General features: G+C 42.6%; 1 protein-coding gene across 1 annotated transcript in view; it reads left to right on the top strand.

Annotated features, from left to right (window-relative positions):
* The window catches only part of LOC143987223 (calpain-8-like), a 95,763-nt gene that overhangs the window by 44,229 nt on the left and 26,844 nt on the right, over positions 1–24,690 (top strand). Inside the window, exons 9-11 of the mRNA XM_077485811.1 lie at positions 513–670; positions 16,219–16,388; positions 20,615–20,626. Coding sequence (XP_077341937.1) covers positions 513–670; positions 16,219–16,388; positions 20,615–20,626 — 340 coding nt within the window. The remainder of the gene's footprint in view (positions 1–512; positions 671–16,218; positions 16,389–20,614; positions 20,627–24,690) is intronic.

Raw genomic sequence — 24,690 nt, 5'->3', positions numbered from 1 at the left:
CACGCATCAGTGCTGCCAATCAGTGCCCATCAGCTCCTCATCATCAATGTTGCCTATCAGTGCTGCTCATCAGTGCCGCCTATCTGTGCCACCTATCAGTGTCCATCAGTGTCACCCATTAGTGCCTATAAGTGCCCATCAGTGCAGCCTATCTGTGCCCATCAGTGCAGCCTCATCAGCACACATCAGTGAAGAAGAAAAATTACCTGCAAAATTTTATAATAAATGAAGAAAAATTTTTGTTTTACAAAATTTTCTGTCTTTTTTTTGAAAAAAATAAAAAACCCAGTGGTGATTAAATACCACCAAAAGAAAGCTCTATTTGTGTGAAAACAATGATAAAAATGTCATATGGGTACAGTGTTGCATGACCACACAATTGTCATTCAAAGTGTGACAGCGCTGAAAGCTGAAAATTGACCTGGGCAGGAAGGGGGTAAAAGTGCCCGGCAGGCAAGTGGTTAAATATTCTGTATACAGCCTGTGAGTGTTTGATTTCTTGTGTTTTGCAGGATGCCTTTTTCCTCTTTCTTGGTTGAATTCTATCGGGTAGAAATATGCCACCTTATTCTGGACAATGTATGTTGTAGCAAAATACATAAGTGGTGTCTAACTGGATTTAATGGAAAGTGGATATCAGGAGTGAACGCAGGAGGATGCAAAACCAACTGTAAGAATCACAAATTCATGTCACAACCTTTCCCCACTCACCACACAACGCTAAGACATATTGTTTACAAAGTCCAATAGATCTAGCACAAAATTCGACCAAAAAAAAAAAAGTAAAAAGTGGCCAAAATGCAGTATACAATTCCTTTAACACTATAAATGAAAATGGCAGACATCTATAATTCTCCCAAGAGAGCCACTTGTTAATTTGGGTTCTCTGTTCTGTGCCTCGACTCCAAGAACAACCCTAGCCCCTCTGATACACTTAGTTGAGTAAAAGTTACTTGAAGCACTTATAGGGACATGAGTATAGATACCTTTAACTCGGCTGTGAATTAGTACCAGGTAATAGACACAGGACCGTTTAGTGTTGAAGGAACACAATGTATTGGTACAGGTTAAAATAAATGATGGTTTGAGTATAAATGAATACACAGAAGGTAAATTCAGACAGTCTACAAGAGAGTATAATCTGTATACCAAGGTAATTTAGAATAGAGTTCTGTACCACTAGACTGGGATTAACTCATGAATCATCATGAATGAACAGTGCATATAACCATTACCTGCTATGAATAATAATACTATAATTCGTTTTCAGAAATCATGAAATCAGACCGGGACAGAAGTACAGTTAAATCACACCTGTTTAGTAATAAAAGTAAAAAGAACAAAACGTAGTCAAAACATAGCCAGAGTTCAGTAACCAGAACAGATAATCAGCCAAGCCAGAAGTCAGGGATCAATGCAGTGGAACAGCAAGCAGGATCTGGTGCCAGAAGGGATGTCACCAAAGCCAGTCTTTAAAAAGGAATGCAGGAGATGTTTCTTGTGATGTTGACCAAGGCGAAGGCAGAGACCCTCTGAACTGGACAGCTTAAGTAGGCAGGACTGACCAGCAGCATATCAACAACAGCTGAGTAACTGTGGAAAGATAGGAGCTGGCAATTAGCTGACAGCTGAGCGGCCAGCTCAGAAAAGGAAGGGCTGAGCCCAGCTCTGACAGTAGTCTAGAACAGTGATGACGAACTTTGGCACTCCAGATGTTTTGGAACTACATTTCCCATGATGCTCAACTACACTGCAGAGTCTATGAGCATCATGGGAAATGTAGTTCAAAAACATCTGGGGTGCCAAGGTTCCCCATCATTGGTCTAGAGTGTACTGTAAGAGAATGGCTAGCATATGGTGCAATGTCCACTGAGAGTTACCTCTTATGCCGCGTACACACGATCAGACTATCCGGCGGACTTAGTCTGGTGGACAAACCACCGGACTTTGCAGCGGAGGTCCGCCGGACTTTCCAAACGAGCGGACCTGCCCACACACGACCGGAATTTGCCGGCGGAGTAGGTCCGGCGGACAAACCACCGGACTATGGCGGGAGTCCGCCGGACATTTGAAATGAACGGACTTGCCCACACACGGAGAAAAGTCAGTTCATTTTGAACACGGCTCCAGGTAGACGGGACTAGCACAGGAGGTCGATGTCGCCGCCTCCATCGGCGAGATTGACACGTCGCTGGCCCCGTCACCTGGTATGGACTTAAAGGGGAAGCCCTATGCTGAAAAAACGTCGTGGGGGTCCCCCCAAAGTCCATATCAGACCCTTATCCGAGCACGCAGCCCGGCCAGTCAGAAAAGGGGGTGGGGACAAGTGAGCGCCCCCCCTCCTGAGCTGTACCAGGCCCCATGCCCTCAACATGGGGGAGCACCCCAAAGCACCTTGTCCCCATGTTGATGAGGACAAGGGCCTCTTCCCGACAACCCTGGCCGTTGGTTGTTGGGGTCTGCGTGCAGAGGGCTTATCAGAATCCGTGAGCCCCCTTTAATATTTAATAAGGGGCCCGCAGGTACCAGACCCCCACCCTATGTGAATGAGTTGGGGTACAATGTACCCCTACCCATTCACCTGGTGAAAAAAGTGTAAATAAAACACAACACAAGGTTTTAAAATAATTTATTTCACTGCTTCGGTGGTTTTCCCTCTAAAGCCCCATACACACTATCAGATTTTCTGCTGATTTTTTCCTTCAGATTTACCAAAACCATGTAGTGCAAGGGCCTGCCTGACTGCATACAAATTGAAACTCCTAAGGTTTGACCTCATATTATATGGTTTTGGTAAATCTGAAGGAAAAAATCAGCAGACAATCTGATAGTGTGTATGGTGCTTTAGAGGGTCTTCTCGTCGGACTCCTCTGCTATCTTCTGCTCTTTTGCTAGCTCTTTTACTAGCTGAGGAGCCCGGCTTTCTTCTTCTTCGTAGCCGCCGCCTGGGGGTCTTCTTCCAACTACGGGGGTCTTGTCCCCCTCTTCGGGGGTCTTGTCCCCCTCTTCGGTTCTTCTTGCTGGGCTTCCGCTTTCTTCTCTCAGCTCTTTTACTAGCGGTGATCCCGGTCTTCTGTCGCCACCGCTTTCTCTTCTTCCTTGAGATGTTGACTTGACGCTGTCTCTGGCCTCAATGACAGGGACGCGCTGTGCGGCGACTTATATAGGGACAATGAGCGGGTCACCGGATGATGTCACATGGTGACCCCACCCGCTTATGATGTCCCAGTCCCAGCATCCTCCGGGACTGTAACATCATAAGGGGCGGGGTTGCCATGTGACAAAATCTGGTGACCCCGCCCATTGTTCCTATATAAGTCGCCGCACAACGCGTCCCTGTCATTGCGGCCATAGACAGCGTCGAGTCAACATCTCAGAGAAGAAGAGAAAGCGGCAGCAGCGACGGAAGACCGGGCCACCACTAGTAAAAGAGCTGAGAGAAGAAAGCGGAGGCCTGGCAAGAAGAACCGAAGAGGGGGACAAGTCGGAAGAAGACCCCCGGGCGACGGCGGCGACGAAGAAGAAGAAAGCCGGGCTCCTCCGCTAGTAAAAGAGCTAGCAAAAGAGCAGAAGATAGCGGAGGAGTCCCGCGAGAAGACCCCACAAGATGGAAGACCACCGGAGCTGTGCCATAAATGATTTTAAAACCTTGTGTTGTGTTTTATTTACACTTTTTTCACCAGGTGAATGGGTAGGGGTACATTGTACCCCATACTCATTCACATAGGGTGGGGCGCCGGTATCTTGGGGCCCCCTTATTAAAGGGGGCTCCCAGATTCTGAGAAGCCCCCCGCCCGCAGACCCCGACAACCAACGGCCAGGGTTGTCGGGAAGAGACCCTTGTCCTCATCAACATGGTGACAAGGTGCTTTGGAGTGGGGGCCCCCCTTCCCCAAAGCACCCCCCCATGTTGAGGGCACGCGGCCTAGTATGGTTCAGGAGGGGGGCGCTTGCTCGTCCCCACCCCCTTTCCTGACCGGCCGGGCTGCGTGCTCGGGTAAGGGTCTGATATGGACTTTGGGGGGACCCCCACGCCGTTTTTTCGGCGTAGGGCTTCCCCTTTAAGTCCATACCAGGTGACGGGGGACAGCGATGTGTCAATCTCGCCTCCTGCGCTAGTCCTATTTACCTGGAGCCGCGTTCAAAATTAATGGACTTTTCTCCGTGTGTGGGCAAGTCCGTTCATTTCAAAAGTCCGGCAGACTAGCACACAGAAGGCCGGATTGCCCGCCGGACTGCCGAGTCCAGCGGACAATTTTGAGTCAAAACTTCATTCTAAGTCCGCCGGACTTTTCGGGAAAAAAAGTCAGCCGGAGCCCACACACGGGCGGATTCTGGTCCGCCTGATAGTCTGATCGTGTGTACGGGGCATTAGGCTACTTTCACACTGATAAAATAATAAAAATAGTGTAGCGCTTCAATGATAAGTGTAATCAATACAAATTCTGTAAAGATAATAATAGCAAAACAGAAATCACACAGAATGCTCAGAAATCAAAGTCCAACATGAAACAATCATTCAACTGTGTTGGTGGCGTAGGAGTGACCAAACCGTCACATGGAAGGAAAATGATGTACTGGACGAAAGTGTTCATGCAGGTAAGCTTGGTTGTGAACATCAAAATAAAAAGTGGGTAAATACTTCTTACCGGAACGGTTGGACTCACACAGTCATATGACGGTTGAGTCTAGAAGGCTTGGGGTCACACTCTGGGACCAAAGACTGTAAGGAGAGAGGTCAGTTGGGCTGGTGGAGGAGCTCCAGACGGTTGTAGGCTCAAAGGTGGATCCTTTCAGATGAAACATCAAAGGTCAAGATGATCAAGCCCAGACGCAGCCAGTAGTACCAATAATCCTGCCTCCCCCGAATGGGGAGGGGGGTGTTTGTAAAATATTACACCAAAGAAATGGAGAGGAGAAAAAAGAGAAAAAGGCTCCACATGGTGCGGGTCAAACAATGTAAAAAAGTTGATTTATTAAAGTCAAAAAGGTAATAAATGACTTAGTGATCACATAAAAAATAAAATGAACTAAAAGCAATGTGGGGTGCCAACAGCTTGCCCGACGCGTTTCGACATATGTGTCTTCAACTGGGGCATGTTGGAACCCACCACATTGCTAACAAATATATAGAGAATGAGGAAGAGGTCACGCCTAACAAGAGGCGGGACATCCAATCTCAGACAGTCTCTTAAAGCTACAGTGTACAATTTGATTAAAACAAAGTCTATCAATTCAGACACTATAAACAAATATAAATAACATCCAAAAATGTCATTCATGCAGACTGTTAGATAGATATTAATGGCAATAAAATCTAAAAAAATGAGAAAGTACATAAACAGTGAGTAGCCATACTTACTCCTGAATAACACTAAATAAACTACATTGTTCACAGCCTAATCAGATGTATAGATACAGCATGATTCAACTCATTTGTAAAACATATGTAGAGAACACATCAAGTGCTAATATATAAAAATCAGACATGCATTGTTCATTTTACATGAATTATATTAGCCCTTCGCCAAAAGCTATCAGTACACATTTAAGTTATTCACAGCCTCATCAGACTTGTGAGTAGCAATCCCAATATACACACAAAACGCCTACGAAGATCTCATCAAATTCAAACACATATTATCAGACATGCACTATCAATAATACATAGACTGCACTATACTGTCACAAGGGCGGACTCATTTGTTTATATTATAACAAAAATAAAGCTGTAACATTCTCAGTGATACTGTTTAATAGAGATCTGTCACAATATGATTTGGGTGTCTCTTACTTGTTATGCCAACAATGCCTGGCCTGGAGATGTGCATGAGTGCTCATGGTGATACTTCATATATGATGATCAGTTTAATAAAGTTCAGATCGAATAAACTGAAATGTCATGGCATGTAATGACACAGAAACAGCTAAACTAAACACTCAATGTGTGTGTCATGTGACTAAGTATGGGAGTGGTTAGAAAAGACTCAAGTCTAAGAGGTAGAGGCGTGTATATTTAAATGTCATTCAACAAAACTATGAGAAGGAGGTGTCCTGCAAAACATAGCGCCAATATACTCGTTGTTATACGTTCCACTTTGCGGGCCGTATCAAGCATCGTAAACGCTTATAGGTACACAGCGACGAGATGGGGCGTGTGTATGAAAACGTCACAAGTTGGACGTTCATACAACAAACCAAAAATAAGAAAGGGGCGTGTAAGCGTCACCCTGCGTATGTCTCCACGGCGGTGTAGGGAAGAGGGAGGTATTTAGATCTGGCGCCAAATTGCACGTGGAAAACGTCACACGCCAATGGGCGTGGATGATAGCAACAGGGCCAATCCGAAAGTCTAACACTCCGCACATGCGCAATGACTAATGACGTAATTACGTCATGTCTTGCGCAGTAATGGATCAATGGTAGATGTCACTAGACAATCGCAGGGAATACAGAAGACGTGTCATTGTCACGTCACGTCCAATACTACAGCCCGGCGTAACCATGGTAACCACAGACGCATCATCGCATCTGAGGGTATCGCAAGTGAAAAATGCAGATAGAGAAACAAAAGAAAAAAACAAAATATCGCTACATCATCAGAATATGCATCTTACCCTGGGCATTCTTACCAAAAATAGCCAAAGGTTATGTAGAATAAAGAAAATAGAAAATAATCACATAGGTCAGATGTAATGCTTGCAATTTGCACACATATTAACCTAAACAGTATATATGTATTTTGAGGTACCTGAAACCACAAAAATAACATTGATATATGATAAATACGACATATTTTCAACTCGTGTCCAAAGTAGGGCTAAACTAAAAAAATGAGAATGAGAGAGGGAATCCATCCCAGACTCAACATGATCTGAAAAAAATGCATAATGAATGCATATATCCAGAGTGTAAAAAGAATGTGAGAGGAAACCTATCACACATGGTCTAGAAAAAAGCATAATAAATGCATATAACCCGAATGTGAGAGGAAGTCCGTCCCAGACTCCACATAGTCTGGAAAAATGCACAATAAATGCATATATCCAGATTCTAGTAGTAGTCTGGGAGGGAAATATGTGAAAGTGAAAAATGTGAAGAAAACGCATAATATATACGGTGCATAGGGCGATGTGTCACCAAGAGCACAGATTAAGGGGTAAAATGAAAAAGTGAAGGGTAGAGTGCCCCGTAGATAGATAATAAGTATATTGGTATATAAAGCCAAGAAAAAGAATCTAAGAAAAAAATAAATAATGAAAATAAAATACCAGTGATTCTTAATGAGATAGATTAAGCCTGATTAATAAAGCTGTTGATGTCCCAATCTGTGTTCATGCCGAAAGGGGTGTAGCACCTCAACTCATAAATCCAAAATGTTTCAAGACGCGAGACCCCCCTCAAGCATGAATCTCCTCTCCAGTTTGGGACAAATTTGTCAATAATTTGAAAACGAGTGCCCGTAGGGTCTCTATTGTGTTTTTCAAGATAGTGTCTCGGAACAGGGTGTTTATCGCACCCTTTTTTGATTTTACTAAGATGTTCGTTGACTCTAATGGAAAAGTTACGAATAGTGCGGCCAACATATTGTTGGTTGCAAGGACAGGTAATCAAGTAAACAATATACCTCGTGACGCAAGTGGTGAAGTGTTTCATAAGGTATCTGCGTGCAGTAGATGAAGAAGTAAAGGAATCACTTTTCCCCTTACCCAACTTATTGTGTAGGCAGACATTGCATTTTCTGCAGGGAAAGTAACCCTTACTCTGGGGGAAGAACTGTATCGTTTTCGGGATATCTATTACATTGGGAGCGATATCATTTTGTATGGATCGAGCTCCCCTGTAAATGGTTCCAGCTTTATCTGGAATGGTCCCGCCCAAAACTTTGTCACTTTGTAGTACCTTCCAATGCCTATTAATAATTCTCTTTATGTCATTGTGTTGGGTGGAAAAAGTTGTGAAGAACGACCATTTATATTTATCACTGGTTACTGTTTTGACTTTTTTTTGTATAAGAGAGGCCCTATCAATATGTAAAGCTGCTTGGATCTCAGCATCAAGAGTATGTGGGTCATATCCTTTGTCCTGAAACCTCTTACGTATGGTGTAAGATTGAGAAATATAGTCACTAACATTCGTGCAGTTGCGCCTGAGCCTGAGGAACTGACTGCGTGGGATGGAATTGAGCCATTGGCGATGATGGCAGCTGTCAACGGGGATATACCCATTCCGATCCGTTGGTTTGAAGAAAGTCTTCAGGACCAGGCGTTTCTGCACTACTGTAATCTCCAAGTCAAGAAAATGGATGTTAGTTACACTGGCCTCAAAGGTCAGCTGAATGCCTCGGTCATTGGCATTAAGGGTTGCCATGAAGGAGTCAAGAGAGGGCCGGCTGCCCCTCCATAGGAGGAGGATGTCGTCTATATACCTAGCCCACAGCACCAATTCTGGCCTGTTAAGGGCATAGACGACATCCTCCTCCCATTGGGCCATAAACAAGTTGGCCAAGCTGGGTGCGTATTTGGCCCCCATGGCAACCCCTCTATTCTGGGTATAAAAGGTGCCCTGAAACCAGAAATAGTTATGAGACATAGCAAACTCTAATAACTGCATAAGAAAATTCCTGTGTATCACCGGAAGTGTGGAATCCCTGGAGAGAAATAGTTCAACAGCTCTCAGGCCTAAATCCTGTGGGATACAAGTATATAGTGCAGAGACGTCTGCTGTAACAAGAATGACTTATAATGATGAACCTCCGTTTAGACCCCCATATAACCGTAATCATCCATCAGGGCCTCCCTATTATCAGGATTTTCACAGGGATACCCCTATACGTGGAGGAATCCAAAAACCAAACGAGGCACCAGAGGGGGGAGGCGCATCCAGCACAAAAAGAAAAAGGACACAGTAGGTGCGGGCATTTTTAATTTAAGCACAGCAACATTAACAGCAAGTGAAAAATCTATTCTAGATAAGGGTCTTAAATTTGTCCCACCTAGAAAACTTAATAAATTTAACACATTTATTGATGTGCATAAGTTTATTCGCAAATTACATATTCAGAGACATTTTTTGTCACTTCCAAGCGTAACCAACACAGTTTCTCACTCTACATCAGTTAGACACTCTGGTTTGAGCAATCCATCTTTGTTCAATCCAGGCATCTTACCTCCATCTATTAATGTTTTCAAAAATCTCGTTTTAAACGATTTAGATAAGTTACCCATAAAAAGGACACACCAAGACCCGTCTATAGCACAGGGCCTTAAATCTCTATGTGAAAGGAAAAATCTCATCATTCGCCCTGCAGATAAAGGGGGGGGTATAGTGGTTCTAGACAAATCTCACTACATAGGGGAAATGAATAGATTATTGAGTGATGTTACCACTTATAGCCCCCTACCAGGGGACCCTACACTCAAATACAAAAAAATACTCATGCAGATCGTAGACGAAGGCCTTTCTCTGAGTATTCTAAATAAGAAAGAAAGAGAATTCATGATCCCACTGGCTCCACGTATTCCGACCATATACCAACTCCCCAAGATACATAAGGATTCTGTAAATCCACCGGGTCGCCCTATTGTGAGCGGTATAAATTCTATCACTTCCCGAATAGGGAAATACATAGATTCCTATTTACAGCCCTTAGTAAGGAATATACCTTCCTACTTACAGGATACAGGTGATACAATTCGATTACTTGAAAATATTGAGTACCATGAAGATCTTATTCTTGTTACAGCAGACGTCTCTGCACTATATACTTGTATCCCACAGGATTTAGGCCTGAGAGCTGTTGAACTATTTCTCTCCAGGGATTCCACACTTCCGGTGATACACAGGAATTTTCTTATGCAGTTATTAGAGTTTGCTATGTCTCATAACTATTTCTGGTTTCAGGGCACCTTTTATACCCAGAATAGAGGGGTTGCCATGGGGGCCAAATACGCACCCAGCTTGGCCAACTTGTTTATGGCCCAATGGGAGGAGGATGTCGTCTATGCCCTTAACAGGCCAGAATTGGTGCTGTGGGCTAGGTATATAGACGACATCCTCCTCCTATGGAGGGGCAGCCGGCCCTCTCTTGACTCCTTCATGGCAACCCTTAATGCCAATGACCGAGGCATTCAGCTGACCTTTGAGGCCAGTGTAACTAACATCCATTTTCTTGACTTGGAGATTACAGTAGTGCAGAAACGCCTGGTCCTGAAGACTTTCTTCAAACCAACGGATCGGAATGGGTATATCCCCGTTGACAGCTGCCATCATCGCCAATGGCTCAATTCCATCCCACGCAGTCAGTTCCTCAGGCTCAGGCGCAACTGCACGAATGTTAGTGACTATATTTCTCAATCTTACACCATACGTAAGAGGTTTCAGGACAAAGGATATGACCCACATACTCTTGATGCTGAGATCCAAGCAGCTTTACATATTGATAGGGCCTCTCTTATACAAAAAAAAGTCAAAACAGTAACCAGTGATAAATATAAATGGTCGTTCTTCACAACTTTTTCCACCCAACACAATGACATAAAGAGAATTATTAATAGGCATTGGAAGGTACTACAAAGTGACAAAGTTTTGGGCGGGACCATTCCAGATAAAGCTGGAACCATTTACAGGGGAGCTCGATCCATACAAAATGATATCGCTCCCAATGTAATAGATATCCCGAAAACGATACAGTTCTTCCCCCAGAGTAAGGGTTACTTTCCCTGCAGAAAATGCAATGTCTGCCTACACAATAAGTTGGGTAAGGGGAAAAGTGATTCCTTTACTTCTTCATCTACTGCACGCAGATACCTTATGAAACACTTCACCACTTGCGTCACGAGGTATATTGTTTACTTGATTACCTGTCCTTGCAACCAACAATATGTTGGCCGCACTATTCGTAACTTTTCCATTAGAGTCAACGAACATCTTAGTAAAATCAAAAAAGGGTGCGATAAACACCCTGTTCCGAGACACTATCTTGAAAAACACAATAGAGACCCTACGGGCACTCGTTTTCAAATTATTGACAAATTTGTCCCAAACTGGAGAGGAGATTCATGCTTGAGGGGGGTCTCGCGTCTTGAAACATTTTGGATTTATGAGTTGAGGTGCTACACCCCTTTCGGCATGAACACAGATTGGGACATCAACAGCTTTATTAATCAGGCTTAATCTATCTCATTAAGAATCACTGGTATTTTATTTTCATTATTTTTTTTTTTCTTAGATTCTTTTTCTTGGCTTTATATACCAATATACTTATTATCTATCTACGGGGCACTCTACCCTTCACTTTTTCATTTTACCCCTTAATCTGTGCTCTTGGTGACACATCGCCCTATGCACCGTATATATTATGCGTTTTCTTCACATTTTTCACTTTCACATATTTCCCTCCCAGACTACTACTAGAATCTGGATATATGCATTTATTGTGCATTTTTCCAGACTATGTGGAGTCTGGGACGGACTTCCTCTCACATTCGGGTTATATGCATTTATTATGCTTTTTTCTAGACCATGTGTGATAGGTTTCCTCTCACATTCTTTTTACACTCTGGATATATGCATTCATTATGCATTTTTTTCAGATCATGTTGAGTCTGGGATGGATTCCCTCTCTCATTCTCATTTTTTTAGTTTAGCCCTACTTTGGACACGAGTTGAAAATATGTCGTATTTATCATATATCAATGTTATTTTTGTGGTTTCAGGTACCTCAAAATACATATATACTGTTTAGGTTAATATGTGTGCAAATTGCAAGCATTACATCTGACCTATGTGATTATTTTCTATTTTCTTTATTCTACATAACCTTTGGCTATTTTTGGTAAGAATGCCCAGGGTAAGATGCATATTCTGATGATGTAGCGATATTTTGTTTTTTTCTTTTGTTTCTCTATCTGCATTTTTCACTTGCGATACCCTCAGATGCGATGATGCGTCTGTGGTTACCATGGTTACGCCGGGCTGTAGTATTGGACGTGACGTGACAATGACACGTCTTCTGTATTCCCTGCGATTGTCTAGTGACATCTACCATTGATCCATTACTGCGCAAGACATGACGTAATTACGTCATTAGTCATTGCGCATGTGCGGAGTGTTAGACTTTCGGATTGGCCCTGTTGCTATCATCCACGCCCATTGGCGTGTGACGTTTTCCACGTGCAATTTGGCGCCAGATCTAAATACCTCCCTCTTCCCTACACCGCCGTGGAGACATACGCAGGGTGACGCTTACACGCCCCTTTCTTATTTTTGGTTTGTTGTATGAACGTCCAACTTGTGACGTTTTCATACACACGCCCCATCTCGTCGCTGTGTACCTATAAGCGTTTACGATGCTTGATACGGCCCGCAAAGTGGAACGTATAACAACGAGTATATTGGCGCTATGTTTTGCAGGACACCTCCTTCTCATAGTTTTGTTGAATGACATTTAAATATACACGCCTCTACCTCTTAGACTTGAGTCTTTTCTAACCACTCCCATACTTAGTCACATGACACACACATTGAGTGTTTAGTTTAGCTGTTTCTGTGTCATTACATGCCATGACATTTCAGTTTATTCGATCTGAACTTTATTAAACTGATCATCATATATGAAGTATCACCATGAGCACTCATGCACATCTCCAGGCCAGGCATTGTTGGCATAACAAGTAAGAGACACCCAAATCATATTGTGACAGATCTCTATTAAACAGTATCACTGAGAATGTTACAGCTTTATTTTTGTTATAATATAAACAAATGAGTCCGCCCTTGTGACAGTATAGTGCAGTCTATGTATTATTGATAGTGCATGTCTGATAATATGTGTTTGAATTTGATGAGATCTTCGTAGGCGTTTTGTGTGTATATTGGGATTGCTACTCACAAGTCTGATGAGGCTGTGAATAACTTAAATGTGTACTGATAGCTTTTGGCGAAGGGCTAATATAATTCATGTAAAATGAACAATGCATGTCTGATTTTTATATATTAGCACTTGATGTGTTCTCTACATATGTTTTACAAATGAGTTGAATCATGCTGTATCTATACATCTGATTAGGCTGTGAACAATGTAGTTTATTTAGTGTTATTCAGGAGTAAGTATGGCTACTCACTGTTTATGTACTTTCTCATTTTTTTAGATTTTATTGCCATTAATATCTATCTAACAGTCTGCATGAATGACATTTTTGGATGTTATTTATATTTGTTTATAGTGTCTGAATTGATAGACTTTGTTTTAATCAAATTGTACACTGTAGCTTTAAGAGACTGTCTGAGATTGGATGTCCCGCCTCTTGTTAGGCGTGACCTCTTCCTCATTCTCTATATATTTGTTAGCAATGTGGTGGGTTCCAACATGCCCCAGTTGAAGACACATATGTCGAAACGCGTCGGGCAAGCTGTTGGCACCCCACATTGCTTTTAGTTCATTTTATTTTTTATGTGATCACTAAGTCATTTATTACCTTTTTGACTTTAATAAATCAACTTTTTTACATTGTTTGACCCGCACCATGTGGAGCCTTTTTCTCTTTTTTCTCCTCTCCATTTCTTTGGTGTAATATTTTACAAACACCCCCCTCCCCATTCGGGGGAGGCAGGATTATTGGTACTACTGGCTGCGTCTGGGCTTGATCATCTTGACCTTTGATGTTTCATCTGAAAGGATCCACCTTTGAGCCTACAACCGTCTGGAGCTCCTCCACCAGCCCAACTGACCTCTCTCCTTACAGTCTTTGGTCCCAGAGTGTGACCCCAAGCCTTCTAGACTCAACCGTCATATGACTGTGTGAGTCCAACCGTTCCGGTAAGAAGTATTTACCCACTTTTTATTTTGATGTTCACAACCAAGCTTACCTGCATGAACACTTTCGTCCAGTACATCATTTTCCTTCCATGTGACGGTTTGGTCACTCCTACGCCACCAACACAGTTGAATGATTGTTTCATGTTGGACTTTGATTTCTGAGCATTCTGTGTGATTTCTGTTTTGCTATTATTATCTTTACAGAATTTGTATTGATTACACTTATCATTGAAGCGCTACACTATTTTTATTATTTTATCTATTGAACTTTGTTTGTTTTTGGTGTTGGCTGCTGTTGTGGCCATTGTGGCCATTTTTTCACAAACTATAGCGCAGTGTTTCCCCTTTTTTTTATATACTTTCACACTGAGGCATTTTTCAGGCGCTAAAGGGCTAAAAATAGTACCTATAAAGTGCCTGGAAAATACCTCCCCTGCCACCCCAGTGTGAAAGCCCGAGTACTTTCACAGTGGAGCAGTGCGCTTGCAGGACGTGAAAAAAAGTCCTGCAAGCAGCATCTTTGGAGCTCCTAAAATGCCCCTGCCACTGAAAGCAATTGCCAGCGCTGCCGAATCGCCCACAAAGGGCTTCAGCAGCAGCACTTTTAACCCTTTTTTCGGTCACTAGCAGGGGTTAAAAGTATCATGCTTTAGCACCGATGCCCCCCCCCCCATGTGCCAGTGTGAAAGTGCCCTTAGTGTAAGCAATAGGTGAAGATCTTTGTGTAACAGCTGTAAAGGGACAATCTTTAGTCTTATCTCTTCTGCTGGCTAGCATTGGGGGCCCAATTTTATCGTTGGTGCACATGAGAACAGTCCCAGTCAAACATGCAGGCAGCAGTAGGGCTACTATATCGCTGTATGGCCAGTTCCTAAAGAGCTCAATCTTTATAGCAGCAGATAGTAAATCCTCACAGCAGCAACTCACCAGTCCCAGTGATATTGCAGCTCAGCATCCGGTCATATACAGCGGTTAGTCCACTCTATGCTCTGTACCCAGGTGACTCTGGCTGTTGGCCACCTGGACTTGGATCCGGCTCAGGCCGCTGTTTTGTAGCACTGATGGTGCACACTAGACAGTGACATGCACTCTCCAGGCTCTCTCTCATGACAAGCTGAAGCGGAATTCTGTACAGCCTGAGAAAATGCAGTTCTTTTCCCTCCTCCTGGCAATCTCTCTCTGGGAAATGCAGTTCAAAAGCTCTTGATTACAGTAGAGTCTCTCTCCTCTGGACTACAGTTCCCACAGTGCAGTGCTTCCTTACTCAGTCTATTGAAATGTTCCTGTTTAGCAGCTTCCTCCTCTTGCTGATATAGCTGTTAACCAGTTCAGCACCGCAGGGCAGCAGCTACAAAGAGCAGCCACAGCCAGTGTTTCTCTCAGTCTCTATTTCCAGTAGGGTTGCCACCTCATCCCTTTAAACCCGAACACATATGAATTGCACAGGTTCTCTGGCTGATTGAGGTGGTAATTAAAGAGGAAGTAAACCCCTTCAAACCACTTTGACCTACAGGTAAGCCTAGATTAAGGTTTACCTGTAGGTCCAAGAAATATCTCCTAAACCTATATGGTTTAGGAGATATTTGCCCGAAAACGGGCACCGCTGTCTACGGCGCATGCGCCGTAGACAGCGGCGCGCAGGCGCAGTAAATGCGGCAAGTCCAAGAATGGATTTGCCTAATTTGTCGACTCCCGTGCGCATGCGCGGGAGTGACGTCATCGCGGCTTCGCCGAATGTCAGCGTCGGAGCTGCGAGACGCGACTCCCGTACACATGCGCGGGAGTGACGTCATCGCGGCTTCGCCGCTGTCATTGGTCGGAGCTGCGAGACGCCACCAGCAAGATGGACGCGGCGGACTACAGGGATCAGCGGCGACTTCGCTGGCTCCTGTGTCAGGTAAGTGACACATAATGAGCTACTATGCGATGCATAGTAGTCCATTATGCTTTACCTTTGCAGGGAAAAAAAGAGGAAGTAAACCCATCAGGGTTTACTTCCTCTTTAAACTCACTTGGTGCCTTATCTGCATTTAATTAGCCTCAGAACCTGTGTAATTCATATGTGTTCGGATTTAAAGGGATGAGGTGGCAACTCTAATTTCCAGCCAAGCGCCTCTCTACATTTCCATTGATGATTTAGGTTCTTTCTCTTCCCCCTGTAATCTCACATAAGTACCACTCACCCTTCAGCTTACCAAGCAAGCATTCCCATGCCAGTCTGACTTCAGCCTTCAGCTGGTGTGTGGCTACTCAAATAAAGAGAGCTTTCAAGTTACTGTAGCTGAATTGAAAGATTACTTCATGACTTTTGAAGAAATTTGTATTAATATGTATTCATTTCAATTAAGCCATCCTATATTTTATAGGACTCTTATAATAATTGGCTTTTTTTGTGGCAGTGACATTTTGGACCAATCCACAGTTCCGGATCACCCTGGAGGACCCTGATGAGGATTGCAAAGGAGAGAGTGGGGAGCCACACTGTACAGTTCTGGTCAGTCTGATGCAGAAAGAGCGTCGGAGAAAGAAAGGAGGCGACCTGTTAACAATTGGCTACTATATATACAAGGTTAGCTTTACACGCCAGCCTTCAACTCACTGCTGACTTTTAAAATAATGACACTTACCCGCCCAGTGCGCCCGCGATGTCGGCACCCGAAGCCAATCTCTCAATCGTCTCTCGGGTGCTTTTGCCGCCATCTTGGGTATGGGAATCAGGAAGTGGAGCCTTTCGGCTTCATTTCCCGGTTCCCTACTGCGCATGCGCGAGTCGCGCTGCGCAATAAGGATGGTCCCCGCTGTCTCTGGGATCCGTGTGTTTCCCAGCAGGCAGCGGGGGACTTTCGGAAAGGGGCGTAGATTCTGCGGAAAGGGGCGTACCTTCTGCAGAATCTACGCCGGAAGTGGGTTTAGATACCTGTACTGTACAGGTACCTGCACCCCCCCTCCCCCCTGAAAGGTGCCAATTGTGGCACCGGAGGGGGGGGGGGATTCCAATGAGCGGAAGGTCCACTTTAGGGTGGACCTCCGCTTTAAGCATTTCTTTAGAATCGCCAAACTCATTATAGAGTCCTGGAGTAAAAATCTAATAACATGTTTAGTTCTTATGGTATTAAGTTTTGAACATGCACTACAGATTTAGTTGTTGCGATATTTAACGTCTTTATAAATAAAACTAAGTGCCATAAACAAATATATTGCTTTTTGACAAGCAGAAGTGCAAATTGAAAATATAAAAAAATATATATAAAAAAATGTAAACTCTGTTGACTGTAATGCCATTGCACATATTACCTGAATATATTACCAACATTAACCGATTCAGCCCCAGAAGATTTTACCCCCTTCTTGATCAGAGCACTGTTTGTGATTTGGCACTGCATCGCTTTAACTGACAATTGCGCGGCCGTGCTACGTGACACCCAAACAAAATTGACGTCCTTTTTTTCCCACAAATAGAGCTTTCTTTTGGTGGTATTTTATCACCTCTGCGGTTTTTATTTTATAAACAAACAAAAAAGTAGCGACAATTTTGAAAAAAACGCATTATTTTTTGCTATAATAAATATCCCCCAAAAATATATAAAAAAATGTTTTCCCTCAGTTTAGGCCAATATGTATTCTTCTACATATTTTTGGTAACAAAAATTGCAGTGTTTACAAAATAGGGGATAGTTTTATGGCATTTTAAAGTTTTTTTATTAGCAGTGGCGGCGATCTGTGATTTTTATCAGGACTGCGACTTTATGGCGGACACGTCGGACACTTTTGACACTATTTTCATTTATACAGTGATCGGTGCTATAAAAATGCACTGATTACTGTGTAAATTACACTGGCAGTGAAGGGGTTAACCACTAGGGGGCGATGAAGGAGTTAAGTGTGTCCTAGGGAGTGATTCTAACTGTGGGGGGGATGGGCAACTAGTCACATGACAGCATCATTGGGAGCGGTGATTTTTGCCATGACAAGCCAGAACAGGGAAATGCCTTGTTTACATAGGCACTTCCCCGTTCTGAGGCTCCGTGACGCAGTCATGCTGTACTGGGCACACGCACCTGCTATCTCCAGCTCTTAAAGCGGGTGTACAGGTAAGCCCATTTGCCCACCGCTGCCATTGTGCCGACATATATCGGCGTGCAGTGGTCGGCAAGTGGTTAAATATCAAGAAAAATAAAAGTATTTTTCTTATTTTTATTTTCTTTTAGCAGCTTGGTGGATGCCCCCTACATATTCTTACGTGGTAGTGCAGTGTTCAATTTGATGTCAAATTTAAAATTAGTTTTAGTCATAGTCTTTGGACAAAAATGCAATTTTAGTTTTAGTCGTATTTTAGTATTTTGACTAAAATACAGTTTTAGGCATATTTTAGTCATCTCAATTGTTTTTGTTGTATTTTAGTCAACTAAAATAGTATTAATTTAGTCAACGAGAAGAATTTAAGTGGACCAAATTAACACTGCCTGGAAGCTGATTGGTTTCTATTTAGAACTTCACCAGACCTATACTTTGCAGTAACACACAGTAAAATGTTTCAATGGCAACCAACTCACTTAACCAACGCACTGTGCATTGGAGTTCTGCTTTGTAATGTGGAAAAAAAATAGCGCAGGCCTGATTTTAGGTCTAAGCCCTTGTACACACGGTCAGACATTCCGACAACAAAATCCCTTGGATTTTGTCCGACGAATTTTGTCCGAAACTTGTGTTGCATACACACGGTCGGACAAAGTTGCGGAAAATCCAATCGTACGTAACGTGATGGCGTTATTTTGTTACAACGGGACTACGTTCAGGCTAGTAGCCAATAGCTTTGGTCTAGGAATTTGATCTGAGCATGCGTGGCACTTTGTCCGATCGGAATTCTCTACACATGATCGGACAAAGTCTGATCGAATCATGTTGTCGGAAAACTTTATAACCCAGCTCTCAAACTTGGTCCGTCGGATACTCAGAGGGAAACAGTCCGATGGAGCCCACACACGGTTGGATTATCCGACAACACGGTCCGATCTGATATTTTCCGTCGGAATGTCCGACCGTGTGTACAAGGGCTAAAACAAACTATGAGGATCTTGCGAGCTACCTGTTTTAAAAGTGACAAAATATATCAAAAGCAAAATATCCTAGACGAGTAATAATGATCAACAGCTGAGAGCACTGATTACGTCCCATAAAGTCGTGTGAAAACAATATAAATAGAAAATTACTATGCTGCGCTATCTCCTAACATTAGTTCCAACAAATACTTTTAAAGTGCCTAATTTACAAGGGTGAGAAAAATAATAATAATAATAATAATAATAATAAAAAGCCATGATAAATAACAAAAAATATAATAATTTGAGGTCTGTTGCCCATTGTGGTGTGTAGTCATTCAAATTAGTGGGCTGCTTTGACAAAATGCATGGTAATGTGTCACATAATGCACATTAATGCATCACATTAGACTGGATATAATTGGACCCTAAAGCTAAAATTTAGGCACTGCAGTATTAGTGTTCTGACTACAAGACCATAAACGTTATCTCCAGCGACATATAGGGCTTATACGGCCTGGTGTTCTATTTATCCCTTGCATCGATTCAGACAGTTTAACTTGATGAATAAACTCCCATGTTGAGGAAGTCAGACGAGGAAAGCCTTTCAAATGTTCCTTTTAATGGAAGATACTCATAGGTAGAAAAACATTAATGTTGTTAGCCACATGGACAGATGTTTACACCACAGGATACCGGAGAATGGCTCCAGAGAGGAGGAGGAGGGTGGAGTATACACAAGTACGATGAGAGAAAGAGCTAAGCTTAGACAGGAGGGAATAGCATTAAAGACACATAGCAATGATAAACCAAGTTATGGTCACAGAGAAATAATTAATCACATGGGTGGTTATTTACTAAAGCTAGAGAATGCACAATCTGGTGCGGCTCTGCATATAAACCAATCAGCTTCCAGGTTTAATTGCCAAAGCTTTATTGAACAAGCTGAAGTTAGAAGCTGATTGGCTATTATGCACAGCTGCACCAGATCTTGAGTGCAGCAGTTTTAGTAAATCCCCCCTATAGTGTAACACAACAAGTAACATATTACTAGTCAATACAATCCCCAGTCTCTGCAGACTGTGATTGGCGTTTTCTAAAATGTATAGACTCACTCAATTTTTTTCACTACAAAAACATTAGTTCTCTGTAGATTTCCAATCTTACTTTTGTCTTCTTTGAACCAACATACTAGTCAGAGCACAGCCCCCTGTAGACCAAGAGAAGGTCTATTGTTACTACCGGTATGCTGGAGAAGCAAGCTGAGGACTGGGGTGGCCATGAAGGTCTGGGACAAGGACAACATAAAACAGTGAAAGGGACACCATTTTACTGCCCACATTTCTGTTTATATGGCTTTTATGCATTCCCCCTACTGACATTTCCTAGAAAATGTGATCCATGTCTGTTAGCTACTTCCCTGTTCTGTATTGTAATGATGCCATCATAATGTTGTGGTGGGGTTTTTTTTGGGGCAGAACAGCTGAAAAGTAGCATGGGAGGGCAAATGTATTAATTCATTTCCTATATGTAGAAAGATACATCACTGTTAGAAATGTTATGGGTTACTTTGATGGTCCCTGAAATTCAGATATAATAATTATTTTTTATAATTGATTTTATAACGTATTTATAATGTATTATATTATTTGGATAGTAGATCATGTGTAATTATCATTGTTGTTATTGATTATGGTACTTTTTATTATAGTTGGTATTGTTTTGTAGTTACACAATGCTATTATTTCTTTTTCAGGTCCCTAAACAGGTGCGGAATTCATTTTTTTCTCTGCTTGCACATACCTTCCAAACTAGTATGGTAAAGATGCTAAAGATGCTAAAGAGCAGCCTTTCTCAACCAGGGTCCTGTAAAACCCAGGGATTACAGTGAATGTTAGGAGTCCCTTTAAGGATGGGATAATCATTTACTACGTGATGGTACTTACAAAGTTCCAGCACTGGCAACACTAAGCAGGAGTCACTACACTGACCACCACCAATGTAACAGGGCATTCTTTTCATTGGCCTCCACTGTAAGTAGCCCCCATTGACCCAAGATACAATAAGAAAGCCTTCCTCTGATTTCCAATGTTTTATACTGACCACCACTGTAAAGTAGAACTTTTCCACTGCCCTCCAATCTAAGATAATTACTATTCCATTGACAAAACCCAACTATAATATACCATGAACTGTAATATAATAACTTTAAGCAGAGGTTCCCCAAGATCTGAAAATGAGTTCAAGGGTTTCTCTTTGGGCAAAAGTTTGCAAAAGTCTGGCACCAAGTTTACAAACAAAGTTTATAGACAACCCCCCTGACACTCCCAATTATGTGGACCAGGAAAGGATTAAAATGAAAAAAAGAAGTGATTGGTTAAATTAAAGCCCACCCTATTCTGAAGCCTATTAGAGCCTCTGGCTGTAATCAGGTGCTTCAAAAAAAACCCCTGGCCACTGCAATTCATGCACTCGGTGCCCTGAATGGGGCCAGACACATATATAGGGGGTGGCCACGGTGGCTGTGGATAGTTTCATGCTATGCATGTATATATCCATTGCATATAGGGGGTGGCGCCTGAGCGCCGCTAATTGATGGGCCGACACTGTTTAATAGTCGACTTTTATAGGGGTCTATACAATAAATTAAAAAAGGGACAACTGAAGAAAGAGGAACAAAGGGGTTTAGTCTAAAAAGGTAAAGTCTCTCCAAATGATGGTCCGTTGGTAGCTATAATATGCTTCTAAATATGTAGAACAGCTGATATCATTATTTCTGTGTTACTAATTTTTAGTTACGTTGTATATTCGGTTTCTCATACATTCATTATGCTGGCTTAGTGATTATCACACCAATGAATGTCCACAGAGCAACCAGGGTACTCAGCCTCATTAGGCCTTATGCATATGGACAGTTTGAGGCTGAAAAAATGCACTATTGTAAAATCCCAAGGTTTTTCCACATATTTCTGCTCACAGGGGGCCTTAATCATAGCCAGATAGCTATAATTAGGGCCATCTGAGGACAGAAACAAGTAAGCTGCTTGTCTTCTGGATTTTTTACCTCTGCCTATACTTAACTACTTCCCGCCCTCCCGCAAAATGACCGCCGGAAAGTGGTTTCATTATCCTGACTGGGCGTCATATGACGTCCAGCAGGATAAGCCGCGATCGCTCCCCCCACAGCGTACATCAGTGGTGTGTCAGTTTGACACACTGCATCTCCGATCTAGGTAAAGAGCCTCTGATGTAGGCACTTTACCATGTGATCAGCTGTGTGCAATCACAGCTGATCATCGTGTAAACAGGAAGAGCCATTTAACGGCTTTTCCTCCACTCGCACTGACAGGCGGGAGTAGAGGAGAGTCGATCGGCTGCTCTGCTGACAGGGGGGGTCTGCGCTGATAATCAGCGCATTGATTATCAGAGCAGACCCCACTTCAGACCACCAGGTGAGCCCACCAGAGGTGTCAATCAGTGCACATTAGGATGGCACACTGTGCCCATCAATAATGTCTGCCAGTACCCCCTGATCAGTGCCACCCATCAGTGCCCTATAAATGCATACCAGTTCCACCTATCAGTGCCGCATATCAGTGCCCATTAGTGCTGCCTATCAGTGCCATGTATCAGTGCTGCTTATCAGTACTGCATATTAGTGCCCCATCATCAGTGCCCACCAATACCACCTCATCCAATCAGTACTGCCTCATCAGTGCCCGTCAGTGCAGCCTCATCAGTGCTCATCAGTGAAGGAGAAAACAACTATGTACACATTTTTGTAACAGAAACAAAGAAAACCTTTTTTTTTCAAAATTTTCTGTATTTTTTTATTTGTAGTGCAAAAAATAAAAACCCCGGGGGTAATCAAATACCACCAAAAGAAAGCTCTATTTGGGGGAGGGGGGGCGGAAAGGAATTCAAATGTGACCACGCAATTGTCATTCAAAATGGGACAGCGCTGAAAGCTGAAAATTGGACTGGGCAGAAAGGGTGGAAAGTGCCTTGTATTGAAGTGATTAATAAATGGATTTAACTTTCAATCATTTTTATTATTATTGTAAGAAGGTTAACAATCAAATCAAGAAAAGGCACATGAAACATCAAAACAGCCAGGACTCTGGCATTGCCAAAAAATCTAATAAAAGAGTAACAAGAGATATCGTAATCTTCTCACTGTATTATCTTAAACTTCAAAATTATAGCAGGGACTCCAGTTGTAATATCGCATAGACAAAGTATCCCATATACCAGTACTATAAGTCTCAGGAATAACAGAAAATAAAGAAACAAGAAAAGCAAAGACAGAGGGGAAGGTAAAGAGAGAGGTGAAGGGGAAACCCAGAAAGAGGGCAAGGAGGTGATGTTCTCTGGAGACGGGCCTGATGTGGTCAAGTCCCCTAGAGCCTCACTTGTACATAGTCCACCCAGGGATTCCAGATGGCCTCAAACCGTTTTACTGTATTATTAATTACACTAGCAATTTGCTCACTGATCATGATCCAGGACACCCTTCATCTGTACAACTTGCTCACAGAGGCTTTCTTCCATGAACGAGCAATAGAAAGCTTAGTTGCCAAGGGCATAAAAAAGATCAGTCGCTGTTTAGAGCGAGGTAAGTGTTCAATAGGCTCATTTAACCTAACCTCTAAAACTTTCCGTATCAGAGTTAATAATTAGATTTTATGCTGTGAAGACAAGTCAGGGATTGCATCTCCTTCAAGTCTTCATCATTGGCTTCTGTAGCCTGTGGATTGGCCACAGGAGGACAGTCTTTCCTGCCAAACTGGATTATAGCACAAGTAACATTTTTGAGAACTTAAGTACGTCCGTGTGGACAAGGTATTAAATGTTTGTGTGCTAAAAAAAAAATCAGGATTCAGACAGTTTATAACACCTTAGAAAACTATGGTTGCCACCTCATCCCTTTAAACCCGAACACATATTATTTACACAGGTTCTGTGGCTGATTAAGGTGGTAATTAAATTCACTTAGTGCCTTACCTGCATTTAATTACCCTCAGAACCTGTGTAGTTCAAAGGTGTTTGGGTTTAAAGGGGTGAGGTGGCAACTGTGCTCACATTAGAGGGCTGGAAACCTGTCAAGATTCTGGTGCAATAGAAAGTAATAAGAATGGACCTAAAAGTTCATTGTCACAAATGTGAAGATGAATTACTGCACAAAGAATACAGCTCCCTAGGTGAATAAGGGCTATTTTTAAAAGGCTTTACTTGTTCAGGGTAAAGTGTATATAAGGGTTGTAAAATTATTATTTTTTTTGGTATTATATAGAGCAGTGATTCTCAACCAGGGTTCCGTGGAACCCTAGGGTTCCTCCAGAGGTTGCTAGGGGTTCCTTCAGCATTGGGAAATTTCTGCCTCTCAGATAAGTTGCCACTGATACCATTGATTTTTTTTGTTAACTATCTGTAAGGAGCTAATTCTTTCCAATGACCACAAGTGTAAGGACCATTCTTCCCACTGACCATCACACTGATGTATCATGACTTGTAGATTTCAAATTTTTAGCAGGGGTTCCCTGAGACCGGAGAACTATTTCCAGGGTTCCTCTGTGTTGAAAAGGTTGAGAAAGGCTGAGAGGGTTCTCAAAGTTATAACTCCTGTGAGGTTTATATTGCTGAAATGCCTCTGGGGAGATTGGTCTAGATGACCTTTGTCTCTAGAACAGAAATGTCTGGACTGTCACAAGAACAGGATGTGAGGAGAAATCTTCCAATGGAGACCCCTGTTGTCATGACAACTGTCTAAGAGGGAATATGGAGAGATCACCTTTGCATCTCTGGGACAGGAATTGAAGGTAAAGCTCTCTA

The sequence above is a fragment of the Lithobates pipiens genome, unplaced genomic scaffold (genome assembly GCF_037356315.1).
Source record: "Lithobates pipiens isolate NorthernLeopardFrog02 unplaced genomic scaffold, aLitPip1_a1.2 Scaffold_18, whole genome shotgun sequence".
Classification (NCBI taxonomy): Eukaryota; Metazoa; Chordata; class Amphibia; order Anura; family Ranidae; genus Lithobates; species Lithobates pipiens.
Note: the sequence above shows the minus strand (reverse complement) of the source record. Positions and strands in the feature narration are given on the sequence as shown.